Source organism: Petaurus breviceps, unplaced genomic scaffold (genome assembly GCF_028583685.1).
Source record: "Petaurus breviceps papuanus isolate PSGF00001 unplaced genomic scaffold, PetGlider_PUasm1.0 90591, whole genome shotgun sequence".
Classification (NCBI taxonomy): Eukaryota; Metazoa; Chordata; class Mammalia; order Diprotodontia; family Petauridae; genus Petaurus; species Petaurus breviceps.
The window spans coordinates 2,339,398-2,363,177 of NW_027187280.1; the positions used below are offsets into that span (position 1 = coordinate 2,339,398).

At 41.9% G+C, this 23,780-nt stretch overlaps 1 protein-coding gene across 1 annotated transcript in view; it reads left to right on the forward strand.

Moving 5' to 3' along the window:
* PPP1R16B (protein phosphatase 1 regulatory subunit 16B) overlaps positions 1 to 23,780 on the forward strand; it is a 150,777-nt gene that overhangs the window by 16,539 nt on the left and 110,458 nt on the right. Inside the window, exon 2 of the mRNA XM_069063557.1 lies at positions 17,247 to 17,615. Within this exon, the coding sequence (XP_068919658.1) occupies positions 17,312 to 17,615 (304 nt within the window). The 5' untranslated portion in view covers positions 17,247 to 17,311. The remainder of the gene's footprint in view (positions 1 to 17,246; positions 17,616 to 23,780) is intronic.

Genomic DNA, 23,780 nt, shown 5'->3' on the forward strand with positions numbered 1-23,780 from the left:
GCCTTCTATGTGTGTTGTCTCCATTGTGTATATGTATATGTGTTCATATTTGTGTGTACATATGTCTATATTTATGTATCAATATACCAATATACCAATATCTATCTATCCATCTATTTTTCTGTGACCACTGGATCTTTCTATTGAACTTGTAGCAGTATGTGCTGACTCCTCTGTTGTGTTGTCTCTAAATGTCTTCCAGGGTTTTACATCCCCAGCATTTGGTACTTTATATGGAGTAAGTTATTTTTTTATTCTTTATTTTTTGCTTTTCAGAGGGGGGAAGGCAGGGCAATCAGGGTTGACTTGCCCAAGGACACGGCTAGTAAGTGTTAAGTGTCCGAGGCTGAATTTGAACTCAGGTCCCCCTGACTCCAAGGCTAGTGCTATCTCTATTCACTGAGTCACCTAACTGTCCCTGGAGTAAGTTCTTAATGCTTTCTCACATTCATTCATTTGTATAAACACAAAAAAAAATTTTCATAAAATAAATACAAGATAATTGGGGAGGGTCATTGGCTTTTGGGAGATCAAGAAAGGCCTCATGTGGGAGGCAATTTTTGAGCTGAGCTTTGAAGTAACCCACAGATACACAATACTGCACAATGCTACATAATAAATGCATCATAGAGGTACACAACAAAGTCTGTTGTGAGACTCTAGAAGCAGGCTGTCATGGAGAAAGAAGGCTGGGATGGAGTTGTAGGACCTAGGTTCCAGTCTCAGTCCTGCTGCCTGCTGTGAAAGTGAGTGTGGGAATCACTAGATCTCTTAGGACCTTAGTCTTTTCATCTTTTTTTTTTTTTTTTTTTGCTTTTTGGATGAGGGAAGGCAGGGCAATTGGGGTTGTGACTTGCCCAAGGTCACACGGTTAGTAAGTGTTAAGTGTCTGAGGCTGGATTTGAACTCAGGTCCTCCTGACTCCAAGGCTGGTGATGTATTCACTACACCACTGTCCCATCTTTTTATCTTTAACATGAGTTTGGAGTAGGTGATCTCCAAGGTTCCTTCCAGTTCTAAATTTACCCGTCCTGTAATTTCTGTGCCTTCCCTGTTTGAATATAGTAGAAAGATTAAAGGATATTAGGAATTCAGTGGATGAAGAGCTGGGAGGATAGAGGGAGACTATTTCAGCCATAGGGAATGTGGCTTAGAATAATCTAAGCCATAAAGATGAGGGGCCCAGAGTGATACTGGAGGGATGTTAGTAGCTCAGTTGGCCAGAGTACAAAATATGTGCAGAAGAGTCATATAAGATAAAGGCTGGAAAGGTAGGATAGTGCCAGGTTGAAGAGGGCCTTGGAAGCCAGGCGGAAGAGTTTGAACTTTACTTGGGAGGCAATAGGGATACACTGAAGATTTTTGGACAGAGATGTGATTTAGCCAGTTTTATGTGTAAGAAAGATTATCCTAGCAGTGATATGAAGAAGAGATTAAAGAGGGAGCAGCAGAGTTGAAGACCTGTTAGGAGATTATTGCAACAGTCTTGGGTGATAATGAAAGGTCATTACACTATTCTGGTGGTAGTGGGAGAAGAGAACGGATTGGATGCTAGAGAGGAGGCAAAATGGACCCTGGTGCCATCCCTCATTTGTGCTGTAGGGCTCTGGTTCCTCATATCATTTTAAAACTAAATTGACAGTGAGATATTTCACATTTTCTTCAATTTTTTTTCATTCTTCTGACACTGTTTTATCATCTTTTAAAAAATTTCTTTGCTTTTTGGAGGGGGGAAGGTAGAACAGTTGGGGTTAAGTGACTTGCCCAAGGTCACATGGCTAGTAATTGTTAAGTGTCTGAGTTCAGATTTGAACCCAGGTCCTCTTGATTCTAGGGCCAGTGCTCTATTCACTGCACCACCTACCATGTTTCCCTGATAATAAGACACTGTCTTATTTTTTTTTTTGAAAGAAAAACACCAGAGGGCTTATTTTCAGGGGAGGGCTTATGTTGTCCTGCCTCAGCTCTCCTCCACGGCACTGCTCTCAATGGCGCCAGCAAGCAAATCACTGGGGAAGAACAGGATGACGCGCTCACTGCTGCAGCTCTGATTGGATGCAGCTTGGAGCGTGGTGTGCGTTTCACAGGGGGGGGATGGTGCATACAGAGGGTACCGTAATGTAGCATGTAGTGCAGGGGATCACCTTCACTACAGTAGCAATCTCAATAGGGCTTATTTTTTGGGGAGGGCTTATTTTAGAGGAATCTTACACAGTAAGGGAAGGGCTTATTTTCAGGATAGGTCTTATTATCGGGAAAACACGGTAGCTGCTCCATATTTTATCATTTCTTATTGTCTCTCAGAGTCATTAGCTTCCAAATATTTCCTGTTCTCTTATAGTGACTGGTTTTCCAGTATCATAGTAACATAGTAAATTCAGTTCCTTATTTCTAGTGCTTAGCACAGTGCCTAGCACAGAATAGGCATTTCATAAATGTTTATTGATTGACTCTAAAGTTTGTAAAGTAGTTTGCATGCATTGTCTTGTCTGAAATGCTTGGTACTTCTTTATAGTTTTCTCTGGCTTTGGAAAGCCATCCTTCTCGTTCTGTGTGTGTTTCTATTTGTTTCCCTCCTGTCTCACTCTCTACTATTGTTGCCCAGTGGATCCCAAGCTCTTGCAGTTTCCCTGGTGGACTTGCTGGTACTGGTGACCCTGGACTGTAACTTCACATTTGGAATGTCAGCTGGAACCACAACCTAGATGAGTAGTGTCAGCCAGCCACGTTAGCATGGCCCTTCCCTCCTGCCTTGTACCTAAATTTTCTTTTACTAAGTACAGAAAAATTAGTAGGAAGCTCAGGGTGCTTCATCTGCTCTTACTGCCCATCTCCTTTGTTTTTTGTTTTTGTTAATGACTTTCCTTGAGTAACCAAAAGGACTATTAGTCAATCACTGAACTTATTAATTAGTTCAATTTATTAAGGGTATGTGCTTGGGTCTATACTAAGCCTGGGGATGCAAAGAAAGGTAAGCCCTCCCCTCCCCAAAAATGATCCTAGCCTTCACATTCTAAAGGGAGGGGGGAGAGACTACATCCAGACAACTATCTGTATATATGTTCTGAAGGTTGTTGATTTTTTTTTTTGTTAGTTGGAAGGTACTGGGGGTGGGGTGAGGCAAAGGTGGGAAAAGGTCTCTTGCAGGAGGTGGGATTTGAGCCTACGTCTTGAAGGAATTAGGAAACCAGTAGGCAGAAGTACAGTAGGGGTGATATCCTTTTTTTTTTTTTTATCTTTTTGGAGGGGGGAAAGCAGGGCAATTGGGGTTAAGTGACTTGCCCAAGGTCACACAGCTAGTAAGTGTTAAGTCAGGCCACATTTAAACTCAGGTCCTCCTGACTCCAGGGCCAGTACTCTTTTCGCTCAGCTGCCAAGCTGCCCCAGGGGTAATATTCTTAACAGGATACATAGAAAATACTTAGTTTATTGAAGATTCCATGTAAATTTTACCCAATGTAGAGCTATCTAAATTCTGCTAGAAAATAGCCTTCAATTCTCCAATTCTTCAAAAACTATGTAGTCTTTCCCTAATCAGAAATCAACCCTTTAACACCTTGGAACAAGGTTTCAGTGAGTTTCTGTGACTTAAAAACAACAAAACAACCCTTATCCTTCTGTGGATGAGATAGTCCTTCTATATGTAGAGTCATTCAATCAAGTTGACAAGCATTTATTAAGCACCTAATATTCCAGACTTTATGCTGAATACTGGGGTTATTACACAGAAAGGCAAAAGGCAGACCTTGATTTCAAGGGAGCTCATAGTGTAATGGGATGGGCAGCATGCAGTCCACTAATTTGGAATTTGTTATGATTTAGTCAGGAAGTCAAAGGAATTCATTATTCAGCTAAGGCTTAGCCTGAAGTTTACCTTTATTTAACAAACCATTTCTTCTTAGATATAATGATAATAGATACAAATATCTTAAACAATATCCTAGGGAGAATGTTTAAAATTCTTAAGTAAACACACCATTCTCAAGCATCTATTTGCACATTAGTAATTCATGTGCTAATTGCAAACCATTCTTATCTATTTACCAGAGTTAGACTTCTTGGAGTCCTCTTTTGGTAACATTTTATTAGAGCTTCTGTTTAAAGTACCACTTCTGTGACCTTGGGCAAGTTAATCTGGAAAATGAGACAGTTGGACCAGCCCGGGGTTCTTAACATGGTTGTTATATAGAGTTCCAGGATCATGAATTTTTAAAATATTTTGATAACTCAATTGAGTTCCTTGAGATCAGGGACTATCTTTTGTCTTTCTTTCCATTCCCACTATTTAGCACCGTGCCCGGCTGATTGTAGGCACTAAATAAGTGCTTGTTGACTGATTAGACACCTAATCTATCTCTTTGGTTAGACTGGGGCCTCTTTTGTCTTTGTGACAAAAAGTAGTCTTAGTCTCCTGCACCTACCCCGGTGCTTGGCATATAATAGGTGCATAGTAAATGCTTGCTGACTGATTAAAGTTAATCCAGATTTAGCGGTGGGACCCTGAGGCCTGTGGATGCCACACCCTACTCATCTCCATAAACATTCCCATTCCCGGTCTTTGTGCATCCTTCACTTGTTTAATAAGCCCTTTATCCCTTGGGGATTTAAATGGCCTCAGATGGGGCTTTCTTTGGAAACTGGTTTCTGGGGTTTAAAGGACACTGGCTGTTCTCTCTCTTTGCTGCCTCAAGGGAGGGGGTGGGACCATTGCTGCTACTGAAGAAACTGGGTAATCTGATTCTCATTTCCCTGTGCTTAGTTATTACATAAGCTTTATTTGGAAGGAAGATTGGCTGCTTAGCTCCATAATTAATCTTTTCTGGGAGAGAGAGAGAAGAATCATCAGCTAAGATCACAGCCATCTTTGTGTGCCCCACACACCCTTTCTGTGGTTTGCTAGACATAGAGACCTCCATTCCTGTTACTGTGTCCACCTTGTCATGCAGGATACACATGGACATAAGCCTTTCAGCACTGGTCTCTTGGCCATGAGTCTCTTGATTGTTTTCCCTTCCGCTGTTCTCAGACTCCTCAGATTTAAGCTGGAAGGGTCCTTAGAGATCACCTCGTCTAACCTCTTTGTTTACATCTAGTCCAATTGTAAGAGGAAACTGAGGTCTAGAAATGCTCAATCCAAGGTGATACAGGTAGTAAGTGATAGAGCTAGGATTCAAATCCAGGTCTTTTGACTCTAAATCTATCTGATTGCACATACACATTGACATGCAACAAAATAAATAGGGAGAGATTCCATCTTGAGAGACTGCAGCATCTGTTAATTGGTGGAGTGATACAGTGGACCCTTCATTTGGATTTAAAACCAGGGGCCCTAAATTTGAACCTTGGCTCTGCTAAACTACCTGTGGGACTTTGCCCCCTCTGGGTATCAATTTTCTCATCTATAAAACAAGAGGATTGGAATGGAAAGATCCTATTTCTTTTTTTTTTTAAATTTCTTGCCTGACCTCCACAGGACTTCCCTCACCCCTTTTTTAAGGTAATAAGAATCTTGGAGTTGGAAGGGATCTTAGAAATCATGTAGTTCAACTTCCTATATTGGGGTCCACTCTACAATCTTCCTCACAGTCATTTACAAAGAAACTCTTTCAGAGATTCATAGACTATCAGAACCAGGAATTTTAGCAAGTGTCTCATCTTAACTCCTTTTTTTAGAAAAGAGACAATGACTTGCCCAAGGTCATACAGAAAATACATTTCAAGGCCCAGCTTGCTCATATTAGGTATTTGGTTGACTTAAATCCCTAGGTTATCTTCATACGAACTTCTGTCAGAATAGTTTTCTATCTCCCATATTGATTACTTTGAACCTCAATGTAGGACTCATTGAAACAGGTTTGAGGTTAATACCAAAGGTATTATTGGGAGACTACCATTTCCAGGAAATGTGATCAGCAAGTCCCCAGAGTCTTAGCTGGAATTGCTGAGGCCAGCATGAACTCTTCTGGGCAAGTGCAGTCTCTTCTAAAGGCAATGAAGCAGATAGGTTTAATGAGCAACACTACCTCAGGGGTTAAAGTTCACTTCTCAGGGATTACAGTACAGAAGTGACAAGCTGGGCACTCTCTACCTGCACTGGGTTGCAAGAGAATTTTTGGTTCTTTACCTTCAAAGATCTCAGAATATCCATTCCCTACTCACAGATCTCCCCCCTGTCTGTACTTGCACCATTGATTTTTTTGAACCTCCAATGTAAGATTTACACATTTGTCCCTACTAATTCCATCTTTGTCTTGAGTATTTTCTATCTCTGAAGACTTAGCTTTAATTCTGAAAGTGGAGTGTGTCCTTCCTATTGTTTGTGCTTTGCAAAGAGCATTAGTGTGTTCACCTCCTTTCCTATAACTGAAGTCTTCACTGATTACTGCACTTGGTCATGTGCTTATTTTCTCTGATAGCAGAGGAAGGCCCAGGAAGGAGCTAAGGATAGTGTCCATTCTGATGAACTTTTCATTCCTCCTTGGCCTCCATGACTATGGTAGGCATGAAAGTTTTTCTTGGGCTTATACAGAGATATATAGGGATGGATGAAAGGACATGAGATAGAGAGAGACCCTTTGGTTCTGTGGGTACTGAATGACCTTAACATGAAATGTTTTCAATCAAATATAAGCATGGTAAAAGTTTGTGAAAAAAGTACTAGATTTCGAGTCTGTGATAAGGTTGGGGTGGGGGGGACTAGGAAGGTAGCAAATTTAAGGCACAGTCAAGGAAGGGGGGAAAAGGGGAAACAGGTAAAGGGATGGGGCAGAGAAGAATAGGCAGAAAGGGGAGCACACATTGTGTTGGGGGTTGTAGTGAGAGGGTCCTGACAGTGGCCATAGGTGCCTTAAGACCTTTCTTTGTACAGACTCACAGAATCTCAGAGCTAGAAGAGCTGGTGGTGCAATGGGTAGACCACTGGGTTGGAGTCAGGAAGACCTGAGTTCAAATTTGACTTTAGACCATGTGATGCTGGGCAAGTCACTTAACCTCTGTTTGTCTCAATTTCCTCAAGTATAAAATAAGGATAATGATATCACCAACTCTCCAGGGTTTGTTGTAAGGATCAGATGAGGTAATATTTGTTTAAAAGCACTTGGCACTGTATGGGGCACATAGTTGGCATTTAATTAAAGCTTATTTCCTTCCATTTCCCTTCCCCCTGGAATGGACATCCAGATAACATCTAGTTCATTCTCTACTGAAACAAAATCCTAGTTACAATATCCCTGACAAATCCAGGTTTGTTTTAAAGAGCTCCGTTGTTTTTAATAGACATTTGTTAAGGGATTGACTACCTCCAGAATTAAGCCCCATTCTACTTTTGGACAGCTTTAATTGTTAAGAAGATTTTCCTAATGTCACCTTGTACATTCCACCTATCATCCCTAGTTTTGCCCTTTAAGGCCGAGCAGAATAAGTTAACTTCCTCTTCTCTACTAAATAGCTCTTTAAATATTTGAAGACAGCAGTCATGTCTTCTCTTTTCAATCAGTCATTTATTGAGGAAGCACCTGCTATGTGCTAGGCACTGTGCTAAGCTCTAGAGATACAAAAAGAGGCAAAAGACAGTCCCTGTCCTCTAGGAACTTACAATCTAATGGGGAGACAACATGCAAACAAATATATACAAAGCAAGCTTTATACAGGATGAATAGGAAATAATTAACCATTAGGAAGGTATTAGACTTGAAAAGGTTTGGGGAATGCTTCCAGTAAAAGATGGGATTTTTGTTGGGACTTAGGAATCCAGGGAAGGCACCTCCATTTCCTTTGAATGATATGTGAATGACTTGTTCTCCAGTCCCCTCATCATCATGATGACCCTTCAGGGTGTCTCTCCAAACGGTCAATGCCCATCTAAAATGGGGTACCCAGAACTGAATGTAAGCAAGTTCTATGAGGGAGGACTTGTACTTTCTCTGAGATGGGTGATGGAGGACCTCTGCCCACTTTCTGAGATAGAAATCTTAACCAGTGTTGACAAATGTTACTAATGCCTTCTATCTCTGCATCATTACAGATACTATTCCTCAGGCTTACAAAACCCCCAACTTTCTTCTGAAATGACTGCATAAAGAATGAAGGGTCCTGGCAACAAGGTTTTGGCTTGCAATCTGCTTCATGCTCAAGGATTCTCTCTGCCTCCTCTCCCATATTTCTAAGTCATGACTGCTCATTCAGACAAAGCCCGTCCATTTAAAACAAGTGTAACAAACAGAATTCAGTGACTGGAATCTTCAAACATAGATCAAACACCTTAATTCCCCAGAGAATTTTGAGGGACTTTTAGATGGAGGAATGTCACTTGTCTCACTTCTATCATCCCACCTGTCACTGTGGTGTTAAATGTTGTAGTGGTTAAAGTCAGAGGGGTCTTTTCTCCCTTTCCAAGTTAGTTAATTCCTTACTCAGATTTGCTGAACAGCAAACTAACCCAGAATTTGTCACACTCATCACTAAAATGCCAACTTCCTGCTCAGTAGATATACTGTTTTGCTAAGAAGTGTGTAAGTGTTTTGGAGTGGGGAGGGGTGTGTTTATGTGTGTGTGTCTAATCTTTTAAGATCCCTTTAAGAGGGAAAGTGAGTCCAAGGTGAAAGGTAGGAGAAGGGAAGAGGGTGTGGCCCTCATGTTTGTTTTTTAGATTCTCTGTTGTACTAAATGTTGCAGGAAGCATGAGGTGGAAATGTTTAGGCACTTCCTCCATACTGCTGCCAATATTGTTGGGAGTCAGAAGGAGTATTGTAAGAGGGGAAAATGAAATTCTTAGCATTTTCTTTGGACAGCATCAACTCTGAAAGATTTTCTGATTCACTTTTTAAAAATCACCTCAGATCTGAGTTAATACTTAACTTGCTATATAAGCCTAAAGACCTGAAGAATTGAGATCCCAGAGGATAAATTAGCTAATAACCCCCATACTCTCACTGAAGTACTTCTGTAGGAGTCCAGTTTTGTTCTTTTACCTGACCATTGACCTAACTGAACACCCTGCATCCTTAGACTATACTTAGACTAAGTAGCCACCCGGGACCTTCTCCACAGGGTTGTGAGGGCTGGGGTGTGGAGTGACCTGACAATGGGGGGATTGGGAGTCCCGAGGAGGTCATAAACTCAGAGTTGGAAGAGAATTTAGAGTATCTAGTGTAATCCACTCCCTTCCCCTCTTTTTATAAGTAAAGAAGTTGGAACTTCAGAGACCTTAAGTGATTTGCTCAATATCATGGAATTCATAAGTGTCTGAGCTGGGACTTGAAGCCAGGATCCAGTAGTTTTTTCACTATACCCTGTTTCTAGATAGGTGGGCCACTCCTCTCACAGCACTGACACATCCCAGGCAGGAAGTGCCTATAAAGGGCAATGTTTATAGTAGATACTCTCATATTTCAAGACCTGGAACTTTCTCAAGGGAAGGAACAAGATTTCCTCCTTTAGGCAGCAGTCCTGAATTTTGATTTCTTATTCTTCCTAACAAATCTCCCCCCTGCTATGACTTTTAGAAATTTATATTTTATGTTTTCAATTACATATTACCCCCTATGACTTTTTAATTTTCTCTAATTAATTAATTAATTAATTTTTAGTTTTTGACATTCACTTCCATAAGATTTTGAGTTCTAAATTTTCTCCCTCTCTCCAATATGGTGTGCAATCTGATATAGGCTCTAAACATACATTTATACTAAACATATTTTCATACTAGTCATATTGTAAAGAAGAATTAGAACCAATGGGAGGAACTGTGCCAAAGAAGAAACAAAACAGAAAAAGACAGCAAATAGTATACTTTGTTCTGCATTCAGACTCCATGGTTCTTTTTTCTGGATGTGGATAGCATTTACCATCATGAGTCTTTTGGAGTTGTCTTAGATTCTTGCATTGCTGAGAAGAGCTAAGTCTATCAAAGTCAGACATTGCACGAAGTTGCTGTTACTGTGTACAATGTTCTCTTCATTCTGTTTACTTCACTTAAACAGAAAAGCATCAGTTTACGTAGGTCTTTCCAGGTTTTTCTGCTCATCATTTCTTATGGAACAGTAATATTCCATTATATTCATATACCACAACTTGTTCAACCATTCCCCAATTAATGGGCATTCCCTCAATTTTTAATTCTTGGCCACCACAAAAAGAACTGCCATAAATATTTTTGTACACGTGGGTCCTTTTCCCAGTTTTATGATCTCTTTGTAAATCAGATCTAGAAGTGGTATTGCTGGGTCAAAGAGTATGCATGGTTCTATAGCCCTTTGTGTGTAGTTCCAAATTGCTCTCCAGAATGGTAAGATCACTTCACAACTCCACCAACGATGCATTAGTGTTCTAATTTTCCTAAATCTTTTCCAACATTTATCATTTTCCTGTTTTGTCCCCCTCTATGACTTTTCAATCCCCTTCATGACTCTATTCATGGGACAGTGGGAAGAACACTAACTCTAAGATTGAGAGAACTGAGTTAAAATTCTAATTTTTTTTTGCTTTTTTTGGGGGGGAATGCAGGGTATTTGGGGTCAAGTGACTTTCCCAAGGTCACACGGTTAATAAGTGTTAAGTGTCTGAGGCCAAATTTGAATTCAGGTCCTCCTGACTCCAGGGCTGGTGCTCTATTCACTGTGCCACCTAGCCGCCCCTGAAATTCTATTTCTGATGTCATCTTGGACAAGTCACTCAACTTCCCAGGTCTCATTGTCCTCTTTGTAAAAGGATGGAGTTGAACTAAATGTCTTTGAAGGCCCTTCAAGCTCCACAACTATGACCCTTATCATCTTTTCTAGGACCAGCCTTTGACCTCAGCCCATATCACCCTACCACAGCTCAGTCTCATCTTCACCTCCCTTATCCATAGTTACAGAATCAGGATCTACTGGGTTCATCCCCTTCCTTTAGGTCTTATCTCTCTTGAACAGGTGCACAATCTCTTTTAGAAGCAATAATGATGGCATTTCAAGAGTAGGTCTCAGATTCTGGCCGCAAGGAGAAGACAACTTCCTCTAGAATGGTCACCTGATTCTGAGTTGGGATCTCTAGAGAAGATGTAATCCTAGTATCTCTGTTTCTATCAGGGACAGCACTTATACCTGTTGACTCAAGGCCTCTATTATTACCTGTGGGCCCAAGGTTGTCCCATTTCTTTCATGGAATATCATGCAAAGCAGAGCCTGAAACTATTTCTGGCCCCAGCATCAAAACTTAACCCTGCTCACTGATTCCCCTACTGCTGCTTTTTGACTGCTTGGACCTTCAAAGCCTCTCAGGCACTTTCTGGCTGGTTTGACTTCCAGTCTCCTTTCTATGAGAACTGCCCGACCAGAGTAGCTGCCACTTCTGAATCATTTACCTCACTGAGGTGCACATTTCTAGCATACATCCTCCAATCAATGTATGTCCTAAGGAACACAGGATTCTGGGTCACACTTCATTCCAGGGCAGGGACTGATTAGGTGGATGAGTTTTTTAGATCAGACCTTCTCAAACATTCCCCTATGAATGAACCTCTTACAACCTTGGGCTAGGTCCCTTACAGGGCAGTGTGTACAGTACAGTGGAGAGAGTGTTGGATTTGGAGTGAGATCTGTGTTCAAACTGAGCATCTACCCAGGGACAGATGGGAATAGAGGGAGAGACAGGGAGTCAGACTGTCATAGTAAGAATGTGATGGAGGACACAGTTACAGGGGGAGTCATCAAGGATATGAGAATTTTGGAGAAAGGCAGAGACACATTGGGATGGGCAGAGAAGAAAATGAAAGCCTGTGTTATTTCTGAAGAAGAGGTGGGGAGAAGGGCTTAGACAGTGAAAGTGAGGGAGATGTGGAGAGGACACACTAAGTACTGTCTGTGGTAGCAAATGGGGGAATGGAATATACTGTTGCCTCCACTGACCCTCCTGTGGCCTCATATCTGTGCCCCACAGGGCTACAGTGCCCTTTCAGAGAGTTTTTGGTGTCCATGATTAATGCCCTCAGGATTTCTCTGGGACCTTTTGATCGGTATCAAGAGGGAACAGAGAGTTTGTTCTTTGTTTCAGATCAAATTTCTAGTCTCCTCAGGACTGGTTTTACTCTTTTAGCCAGGTTCCCTAGCCCTAGGACAAGAAATGGCTTGGTGGGGGCGGCCAGGTAGCACAGCGAGTAAGAGCACCGGCTCCAGTGTTGAGGGCTCCAGTGTTGAGAAGACCTGGAGATCGAATCCTGGGCTCAGACACTTAGCACTCACTCAGAAACACCTGGCCGTGTAACCTTGAGCAAGTTACTTAACCCCGATTGCTTAAAAAAAAAAAAAAAAGAAATGGCTTGGTGGTCCTTGGTTTTAAGACCTTCCTGGTTATGGAAACAAGTCTCACCCCTATGTTGAATTTTACTGTGTGGTAATGCTTGCTGTGTGCTCTAGCTCTTCTGTGACCTTCAGCATGCATACAGTTAAAGGATTTAGAGCAGGAAGTGATCCTAGCAGCCACCTAGTTCACCCCCTTCATTCTACAGAGGAGAGAACTGAGGGTCAGACACGGAGAGCGATTTGAGCCTGGTTACTGGCAGGGAGAAAGAACCATGTCATTCTTTCTCTTGTTAAAGGTGTTCAGTCTTCTTCACTTCTTTCTGTGTAATCTGACCTTTGTAACCAGTTGTCTGAAACTACTGAGGGGAATATCTAGGAAGTAAAGTCACCAAGTATGAACTGTAATGGGGCTGTTTGTGCTTCCCCCAAACTTCCCCTTTATACATCTTTTGAAAAAAAGGTGAAGAAAAAAAAAAACCCTTCCCTCAGAAACGGAAAATTTTCTCTAAAAGCAGAAAGCATATGAGTTGACCATTGTATAACACTTGAAGGATTGGAAAGAACTTACCATAAATTTTAAAAAGAGGTAGCTAGGTGTCACAGTGGATAAAACTTTGGACCTGGAGTCAGAATGGCCTGAGTTCAAATTTGACCTCAGACATTTATTGGTTATGTGACAAATCACAACCTCTCTGTCTGCCTCAATTTCCTCATCTGTAAAGTGGGATAATAGCATCCCCCCTCCCAGTTGTGTTGAGGATCAAATGAGATAATATTTGTAAAATGCTTTTCAAACTATCAAGTGCTACATAAATACCAATTATTGTCATCTCATTTGTACCTCACAAAGAAGTCCTGATGCAGGGGATATTCTTATCACTTTTGATATAATATATGTATAGCACTTTGCAAACTTTAAATCAGGGCAGCTAGGAGGTACAGTGGATAGAGTGCTGGTCTGGAGTCAGAAAGATCTGAATTCAAATCCAGCCTCAGACATTTTTACTAGTTGTGTGACCCTGGACAAGTCACTCAACCCTGTTTGCCTCAGTTTTCTCATCTATAAAATGAGCTGGAGAAGGAAATGGCAAACCACTCTAGGGTCTACCCAGAAAACCCCAAATGGGGTCATGAAGAGTCAGGACCGAACAGCAACAAAACTTTAAATCTCCATATAACTGCTAGTTGTTATTGTTAATTATTATCCCCATTTTGTCAATGAGGAAACTGAGATTCTGAGAGTTTAAATGATTTGTCAAAGGTTACATAGATATAAAGTATCTGAGTTTGGATTTGAAAGATCTTCTTTACTCCACATTCTATCCACTGTCCCACACCACCTGTCACTGATTCATGCAGAGAAAAGATCCTGAAAGGTCCGAAGCAGAAGACTCATCAGGTCTTTCTCCTCCATGTTCTAGAAGTCTCAGTTATTCCCTGGTTCCTCTAGGATCACATTCCTCTTTTTTGGCATTTAAACGCTTTCATAATCTGTCTCCAGCTGACCATTCCAAGCTTACTGCTTCTCCTTCACGGCTTTTCTGTGCACACTTCTTGGCCTCCTCAGTGTTATTCCTCCTACGAGACACTCTTATTTCCCATCTCTGTGTCTTTGCCTGGAACGATCCACCCCCTCACCTCCAGCTTGGTAATCCCTTCCTTCAAGGCTCAACTCAAGTTCATCCTCCTGAGGACCCTGCTCCAGATCCCTGCCTCCCAACTGCTCACACTCCTTCTTCCACCCTGAAATTACTTTGGTTATATTTTGTGGTTATTTTTCTGTGCTTGTGTTGTTTTCCCCTAATAGAATGTAAGCTTCTTGAGGGCAGGGACTGTTTGATTTTTATCTTTGTATTCCTAACACCTAGCTCATTACCTGGTACTTAAAAAATGCTTGTTAATGAATGAATGAATGAATGAGAAGTCATCTGTTCCCAGCTGCAGCTCCTCAGACCTGTGTGTTTCTGGGAAGACCTAAGTGATGAGGCTGCAGATGAAATGTGGAGCTGTTGTTAATGCAGGCCTTCACATGTCCTTATCTCCACATACTATGGTACTTCTGACAGATATTGGGCCTGTCACCAAGGAGAGGAAGTACTGGCTTCATGACAGTGGAGAGGAAGGAGGCAGAAGAGAGATGAAAATCAGAGCTTCTAAACCACAAATTTTCAGATCTGACTTTGTTGCCTTATCACTGGGGGAAACAACATCTTGAGCTTTACTCTGACTGTTCCTTAATTAGACCAATGGGGTTTTCACACAGAGGCGGAAAAATGTGTCTGCATTTTTTTGTCCTTTTTGAGTATTTGGAGGAAATTAGGCCATCTGACAAGGGACAGAGCTCACCACCCAAGTCTGGAAGCTCAAGAGACTCTAATGAGTCTCAGCAAAGTCAGAGAAAAAAACCAACCTTTATTCCCTTTCATTTTCTCTTTGGAAATTGTGTCTGCCACTTTGTTTGAGGGTGTGTCTTAACTCCCCCCCCCCATAAGTCTTCTTTAGGAATCTGATTTCATAGGCTAGGGTAGAGATACTACCTAGAAAGGAACAGGGAGCCAGATTTATACAGTACAATTCTCTTGGGAGTTTTTTCTTTGCTTCTGCCTTTCTTTGTGGCTGGACACTCTGAGGTCTGTGGAGGGAGGACCTAGGTGGACATTCCAAGGCCTGAGATCTACTTTGGTATCTAACACTTTATGATCTTGGGCAAGGGACTGAGATCAAAGGTCACAGAAAGTCAGAATTGGAAGAGACCACAGAAGATACTTGATTCATCCTCCATTTTTTCTTTTTCAATAGAGGAGGAAAATGAGGCCTAGAGAGGTAAATTCACTTGCTGAACCAGTAAATAGTAGATCCAGAATTCAAATCAGTCTTCTAACTTCAAGTTCAGTGTGAGGAGATTTAGGGGGATTTTATTTCGACTTTCTCATCTGTCAAATGGGCATGATAATCATGATAATACCTAGGCTGCTTTCTTCACAGATCGGTCATGAGGCTCTCATGACATGACGAAAACATGAGGTCCAATGTGGGCACAAGAGACGATCATTTTCTCCTTTGTTTACCACATACTTTTCTGCTTGTGCACGACGACGACAACAATAACAGTACTATGGATGGTTGAGATTAATATGGTGGTTTAAGACTTGCAAACTACTTTATATAGACGCATATGGTAGCCCCACCACACTCCCAAGCGAAGTCTGAACCATACTAAAATGTAGTTGGGAGATATTTAATCAAAAACCCTAAAAATACAATACAGCGTAGATAATCTTAGTATGTGGTTTTCTAAGTCACTATGTACCTGCAGGGTTCCTTTTGTATTGTTTAATGGCCCTGTTTCTATTTGAGTTTGACATCACTGACATATATTACCTTCCTTGATTCTTACACCAAACCAATGAGATTTAATAAACATGATGATGTCATTATCCCCCTTTGACAAATGAGGAAACTGAGGCCCACAGCAGTGAAGTGACTTAACCAGTGCCATGTAACTAGTAATTCCCCAAGGAGCCATTTGAACCCATGTCTTCCTATTTGGGTCCAGAATGTTATCCACATAGACACACAAAATCCCAGAGTGGGATGGGACTAGAAAGTTCAAATAATTCAACTGATCATCTCCCTTCTACAGCATCTGTGACAGGTAGTCATTCAGCATCTTCTTGAATTCTTCCAATTCTTGAGAGAACCCACTCACTCTCGTTGAAAGGCAGCATGGTGTAATGAATAAAGGACTGGACTTGGAGTTAGGAAGACCTGAGTTCCAATCCTACCTTAGATACTTACTAATTGTATGACCTTAGAAAGTTACTTTACCTGTGTAAAGTTTCCTTCTCTGTAAAAGAAGGGGGTGTGATTCGATGGTCTCTAAGGTCCCTTTCTGCTCCAAATTTGTGATCCTATGATTGTTTCATTGTTTTCCAGTTTTAATTGTTAGAAAGTTCTTCCTTCTATCAAGGTGGCACTTGTCTCCCTGTACCCTGCCTTCATTATTTCTAGTTCTGCCCTCAGAAGCCAGTAAGAAAATAAAAATAATTTTTCTTCCTCATATTGACCTTTCTCATGGTTGTAGACGTGACCATGTCTGCCATTAGTCTTCTCTTCTCCAAGGTAAACATTCTCAATTCCTTAGGATACAGTTTCCAGACATCTCAAACCCTGGTAATCTTTCTCTGGACTAACCTTAATCTTTCTGTTTCTCCTAAAGTAAGATGCCCAGAGTCAGACACAATATTCCTTAAATGGTCTGCTTATGGCACAATCCATAGAGACTATGACTTCCAATAATCTGGACATTCTACTTTTATTTGTTTGTTTATTTTTAGCAGCCACCTTATCTAATGGGGTTGGCTTTTTCTAAGACATTCAATTCAACAGTTGCTGCAACACTCTCTGTACTAAGTGCTTGGGGAAGATAAGGTTTACCTAAAACAAGGTTCCTGCCCTCATGAAGTTTACAATTGAAGTGGAGGAAAAAGTGATCTATACCGATAGCTTGAATATGCAGCTCATGCTTTGGAGAGGGAGTAGGACAGAATGGAAGGAGTACTTCAGTTGATATTAAGACAGCTGGAGTTTTCATTAAGACAGTTTGAGTTTTCATGAGTCCAGAGATTGAGAAGAAAGAAGATAGCTTAGGGACAGAGGAACTGAGTTCAAATCTTGATTCTAATGTTTGCCATGTGATCTTGGTCCTCTCTGAGTGTCAGTTTTATCATCTCTAAAATCAGATAAGAATACTTGTGCTAACCACCTCACAGGATTATCATGAATTACGAGCTTTATAACCTTAAAATGCTATTGAAATGTGAGTTGCTTTTACTATCACAGAGGTTAAAGAAAAAAGTCTTATCTGAGTTCCAAGGGGAAGGGTTGCCACCAGTGGAAGGAATTTGGGGATTACTGTTTGCTTTGCTACGATAGGCCATGCCCATTTCTCCTTGTCCACCTCTGCAGGTTCCCACCATGTTGCAGAGGATCAGCAGGAGGATCCCTTCTCCCCTGGCTCGTGGGATACCACCATGTTAGCCCTGCAGAGCCCAGGGGCCACGGAGCTCTGTTCTGTAGGGGGAGACATGATGTCCAACCACGTGGACCTCCTGACTGAGCTTCAGCTCCTGGAGAAGGTGCCCACCTTGGAGAGGCTGCGGGCAGCCCAGAAACGCAGAGCCCAGCAGCTAAAGAAGTGGGCCCAATATGAGAAAGAGCTGCAGCACCGCAAGAGGAAACACGAAAAGAAGAGGAACACTACCAGTCGTAAGAAGGTGTCCTTTGAGGCCAGCGTGGCATTGCTTGAAGCTTCCTTAAGGAACGATGCTGAGGAAGGTAGGGCATGTCACTGTCAGGCCTCTCTTTGGGGAGGGAAGTGGGAGAGCTGGGGTCTTTCTGTTTGCCTTTGTGGACATGGTGAGTACCTGAGAAGAGAAGAATTATCAGGTGTGCTCCCAGCTCCTTGGGTCATTCTATCCAGCCCAGGGAGCCATGTTGGATGGGGAACATCATCAAGTTAGGGTTTGGGGTAGGAATCTGTTTGGCTTGGAGTCTTCTGCATGAGTCCAAATAGAAGAGACAGCATGGTGTGGTAGGAAGAACATTGGTCTTGGAATCAAGAGACCTAGGTTTAACTCCAGCTTCTGGCATTTACTAATTGTGGACCTCTAAGTAAGTCATTTAAACTCTTAGATTATGAATTTTTTCCTCTGGGAAATATAGAAACAATAATCCTTTCAATTCTTGCCCTGGGTTATAGAGACAGAAACATTTTGTCAACCTTAGAGCCCATGGAATGTGAGTAGTGGTCATTTCAGTTTTCCTTTCTGGCTTGTTCTCCTTTTCTTGGTTGCTATGGCTGTTCTTCTAGACTGTCCTGAACTCTCTCACCTGTGTCTTGGGGGATGGTTACCAGCCTCTGTACATAGATATTAAACTTTTATTTTGCTTTTCTCTTTTCATTTGACAAGCATTTATTTTCTCTCCCTTCCTTCTTCCTATATATAACTGAGAAAAAGAAAAACAAAATCTATGTAAAAAATATGCTTGATCCAGCAAAACAAATTCATGCATTGGCCATGTCCAAAAACGTTTGTGTCATTCTGTATCTTGAGACCATCTCCTCTCTAACGAGAGGTAGATAGCACATTTCAACACTGGTCCTCTGGAATTATGGTTGATCATTGCACCAACTGGATTTCTTAAGTTTTTCAAAATATGCATAAGATATCCCTGATACAAACATATAATAAAAGCTGTTGGCTCTTACACTCAAGCCTCTTTGAACCTCAGTTTCCTTATCTGTGAAAAGCAGATAACACTTATTCTATCTACTGCTGAGGATTGTTGACTTGATTATTGTAAAGAAAGCATTTATAAATTTTAAAGCACTAAAAATGTTGTTATTATTGTTCTGTGATTACTATTAAAAGCAATAAATCCATTTGTGAGTGGAAACTCATGTTTACAGAACAGCAGCTTCCTTTTCCTCTTCTCCATGTTACTTTGTATTGACTTATTTGTGTTTCTCTTACCTTCTCCATTAGAATGTAAATTCATTGAAGGCTGGTACTGTTTCAATTGTGTTTTTGTATTCCCAGGTCTGGCACCTGGCAAGTTCTAACTAAAGACGTATCGAAGGAATGAATGATTAAATGAATGAACTGAATTTTAAGTATATTAGTAGGTGTCTATTTGATTAAGGTATAGCAACCCACTTTGCAATCCATTTCATATATGGCCTGGTCACTATTTGTAGAGATCTCAAAGACACGAACACATCCTGGAGTCCATGCAGTTGGAGGGACCGCCAGGAGGCTCACTGATGTTCCAGGAGTGAGCATCAATTCAGTACATCCACAATTTAGGCATGTCCTGCACAGCCACCATCCCTGCTGCGAAACCACAGCACTTTCTGTGTTTGCAAATCACCTTTAGGTTCCACAGGGTCTGCTGTTCTCGATTTTTGTTGTTGTTGGAAATTCATTAGTTTTTTCTTCTCTTTTTCACATCCCTTTCAGTGTTTCATTTCAGTTTTCTGCTTTATGGACCACTGGCTGAGGTGCTTCCCAGCAGACATTTCATCCCCTCTCCAGCTTTTGAAGAATAACAATAATCACAACAACTGACATTTGTATCATTCTTGAATGTTCACAAAGCACTTTTGTCATAACAACCCCATGAAGTAGGTCATAGCAGCACTGTTTTGCAGATGAGGAAACTGAGACTGGCTCAGAATGATTACTTGGCTTGCTTAGACTTGCAGAGCTAGTAAGTGTTAAAACATGGGGCTAAACCAAGGTGTCTCCTAACTGTTCAGTGCTCTTCCCATTCCTGAATCTTGCTGCTCACTGGCCACTGCTCAGTTTATGAATTCCTAGGTGTCTGGGTGACCTGTCTCATGGCCAAAGCTTCACGACTCCCCTGTCTCCCTCACGAGTGGTGATGTAACACTCAGAGTAGATGAGATTATATCCACAAAAGCCCCAATGTAGGGTGGGAAAATTAAACCAACCCTTTAAGACCTGGAAAAAACTAAGAGCAAACTACATGTATGATTACTATCCTTGTCAGTGCCCCTAGGATCCAGGGATGCAGATAAGATGTTAGGGGAACCAAGAAGTGCTGAGGAAGTCTCATGCTCTGTTCCAGGTCCTTGGTTTCCTGTTTGGGGTGCATGGGGCTCTGTGCTCGATGATTGGCTGGTATATTTAGGTTGTAGCCTGGAGGCGGCAGCCTGTGGGGCTTTGGTGGGGGGGAGGGAAGCAGGGTGATAGTGATGCCAATTTGGGCCGTGTGGGTGGTTTTTGAATAGCTTTTCCTCTTTGGGCTCTGCTTTGGTCCCAGGCAGGATCAAATCAGTAAATCCATGGGTCAGTGTGTTCCCTTGCTCAAGCAGTGTTATTCAAGAGATTGAGGGAATGAGTGCACCCCTATGTTCAAGGTGCCTGAATTGAACACTCCTCCTACCCTCCCCTCCTGCACCTGCTGAAAAAAAGGTGATTTATTTTTCCACCGCCCCCCATCCGAACCCTTTCCTGGGAGAGAGAGAGAGACAGAGAGAGAGAGAGAGAGAAAAAGAGAGAGAGAGAGAGAGAGAGAGAGAGAGGGTGTGTGTGTGTGTGTGTGTACAGCTGCACTGATGCGTATGAAGGAGCCTCAAGGAGGCAGGGAGGGGAGAGCCTGCTGACTACCTGCTGCCTTCCTCTCTCCTTCCTCCCAGTTGCCTGTGTATGTGGTGAGAAGCTGTAGGATGCCCAGACTGCAGTATCTCTAGTGCAAGGGTTCCCCTAGGGCCTTCCCACTAGCAGGGAAGAAGGGAAACCACTCTCAGGGGCCCAATACAAATGGCTGCTGTGGGTTTTGTTGTCAGCTGGGCTGGGTTTGGCCATTCTGGAGCAGAGCAGAGCAAAGGACTTTGGGTCTCTGGGCATCCCCTTCAGTCCCTAAGCTTGTCCCTGGAGCATTAGCATTTATCTTATAATAGTTTGTGACTTCTTTCTCAGGTCCCAATTAGTGAAGGTTCTCGAGGGCAAAAAGTGTCTCACTGTTGGCTGGTTATACCATAGACCTCACCATCACTGTAACTGTTCTATCTTTATGATTTTTTCTTGTTGTTGTTGTTGTTTTTTAGAGAGGGAGGGTAGGACAATTGGGGGTTAAGTGACTTGCCCAAGGTCACAGAACTAGTAAGTGTGTCAAGTGTCTAAGGCCGGATTTGAACTCAGGTCCTCCTGATTCCAGGGCCGGTGTTCTATTCACTGTGCCACCTAGCCACCCCCCCCCCCATCTTTATGATTTTTAACTATGAAAATCTCTTCTCATAACCATTTCCTGTTTTTCCATCTCTTTCTTTCTTTATTTCTTTTGAATTATTTGCATTATTTCTTCTGAACTTGTTCTTTGTCCTGAGATTTCCAGTCCTTTTACCCCTACTTTTTTTTTTCCCAGATTAAACCTTATAAAAAAAATTAACTGTATTCCTTCTGTGATTCACCTGCCTTCTTTGATGGCACAATGGATATAGCAATAGACTTGGAGTCAGGAAGACTGGAGTTCAGATCTAGTCTCAGACACTTAGTACCTCTGCCTCAATTTCCTCAACTGTAAAATGGGCATGATAATAGCACCTACCTCACAGGGTTGTTGTATGGATCAAATGAGATATTATTTGTAAAATGCTTAGCACAGCTTAGTAGGGGCTTAATAAACATTTTCCCCTTTCCCTTTGTAGCCCTAAAGCTTGGCAGAATGTCTGACCAATAGTAAGTGCTTAATAAATGCTTTTTGATTACTAGATGTAACATCTCTCCCTGGTGATTCCTTAGCAGCAGGGTTCCTTCCACATTCTATTAAGAAATATGTTGGCTTGAGCTCACATGTATATGGTTCAGATGTCTACACACTGTCTCGGTGAATCGTCTCAACAATCCTGGGCAAAAGGGGCATTGGTCTTGGCATGGACACATGGGTGAGCTGCAGGGTCTTTTCCTCTGAAGAACCCCATGAAGGAAAAAGTTTTAGAATAAATCAACAAGCAACAAGCATTTAACCATTGCCTCTTGTATGTCAGACCTTATGCTAGGGACTGGAAATTTAAAGGCAAAACTAAAATAGTCCCTACCTTTGAGGAGTTTACATTCTTTCTGAGGGATAGCCTGTGGTCAGATGCACCAGTAGTCAGGGCCCTTTTATAATAAAAAATGCTTCTCCCAAAGCAGAGTTTTCTGGTTAATAGTATATATTTTCATTTAAAAACATTCATCTGTGTTGGGATCCATGATCTTTACCTGATTGCCGAAGGGCTCCATGACCCAAAGGTGATTAATTCCTGCCCTAAAAGGTTTAGGATTATAGGATTTTGAGGTGTCTGAGATTTTCTATTTTTTTTTTGAGAGAGGAAGGCAAGACAGTTGGGGTTAAGTGACTTGCCCAAGGTCACACAGCTAGTAAGTGTCTGAGGCCAGATTTGAACTCAAGCACTCCTGATTCCAGGGCTGGTGCTCTATTCACTGAGTTACTTAGCTACTCAAGTCTGAGACTAGAGATAGATCCTCCAGTTTAACTCCCATTTTCAATGGAGGAAATAAGACTCCCGAGATTAAGCAATTTGCCTAAGGTCACTCTAGTAGTAAAGAGCAGATTTGGGATTTGAACCGAGGCCCTCTGACTCTAGACTGAATGCTCTTTCCCCTTCATCGTGCTGTTTATCTCATTAACTGTTAAGCTCAGTCTGTTAATCAGTGTAAGACTGTGTGAGTCTGTGCACTCATAGTTGCCTACCCTCTTATATAATGACATAATGCTAGAATCTAGGTTTGGAACAAAATGTGCCCTTCTTGGACTAGGTGCAGGGCAGTGCACTGTCCTCATAGCCCCAGGAACTATGAGGACAGTGCTGATGGAAGCTGTTGGTCTCTGCAGTCCAAAAGGCAGAGGGAAATGGGGAGACGAATTTGTTTTAGGGTCCTTAGGCATTTGCAAGAACCTTTAATGGTTTAATTAAGAACATTTGTAAATACCCTCCAAACTCTGGGCTGCAGAAACTCGGGGCTGCGGCTGAATATCTGAACCTAGTCCTGGGAGAGGAAGAAAATTATTTGGACCTAGATCTGCCAATAGATTCAAGCCCAAGGCTGCCTGGGCACTTGTGCCTGGGAACCAGGTAATCTCAGGGGGAATAATCTTGAGCCAGAGAGGGTCTGGCAAGCTAGAATTAGAGAGCCCCCCAAACCAGGATGTTCGAGACTTGGCACTCAGGATCAGCAGGACCTCCTGAGCTAAAAGACAGGGAGGCTTAGAACCTTCTCTCTCATCCCTTACATTGTGTTTACTGTTTTCCTAGTTTTGCTTATGTATGAGGCCTTTGAGCATGCCCAGTTTGTCTAACATGGAGGCCCATGCATCCCCTACCCTTACTTCACTCTGCATTAGTTCATAAGTCTATCCATGCCCCTCTGAATTCTTTTGCTTTCACTGTTTCTTAGGATGCAATAATATTCTATTACATTTACATACCACAATCTGTTAGCAATTCTGCAATCAGTGCATTTTCCTCATTTTCAAGATGAGGAAAAATAAGGTCTAATGAGATGAGATAACTTATTAATGGTCAAACTGCTAGTAAAAGTTAGAGAATTCTGACTTGAACCTTGATCTTCTGATTCTAGACCTAGGTAAGACTCCACCATACCATACCTGAGATATTATTTCTCTCCAAGGCTGGGGAGGTATTCCTACAGGGTTTAACCTCCCACAGTTAGAACCCATTACCACTTCATACTTCTCCAACAAACACATAAAAATTAACTTAAAAAGGATTTGGGGGGGGGCATTCTTAAATTTTGTTGTGAGGACAATGCTCAGTTATCCATAAAATGCCATAGAAATAGGAGTTAATATGAAAGGGAGAAATACAGGCTGCTATTTTACACAAAAGGGAACAATTATGTGTAACAGAGAATAGCCAGGCAGCCCAATGGGCTCTCCCTGGGGCAATGA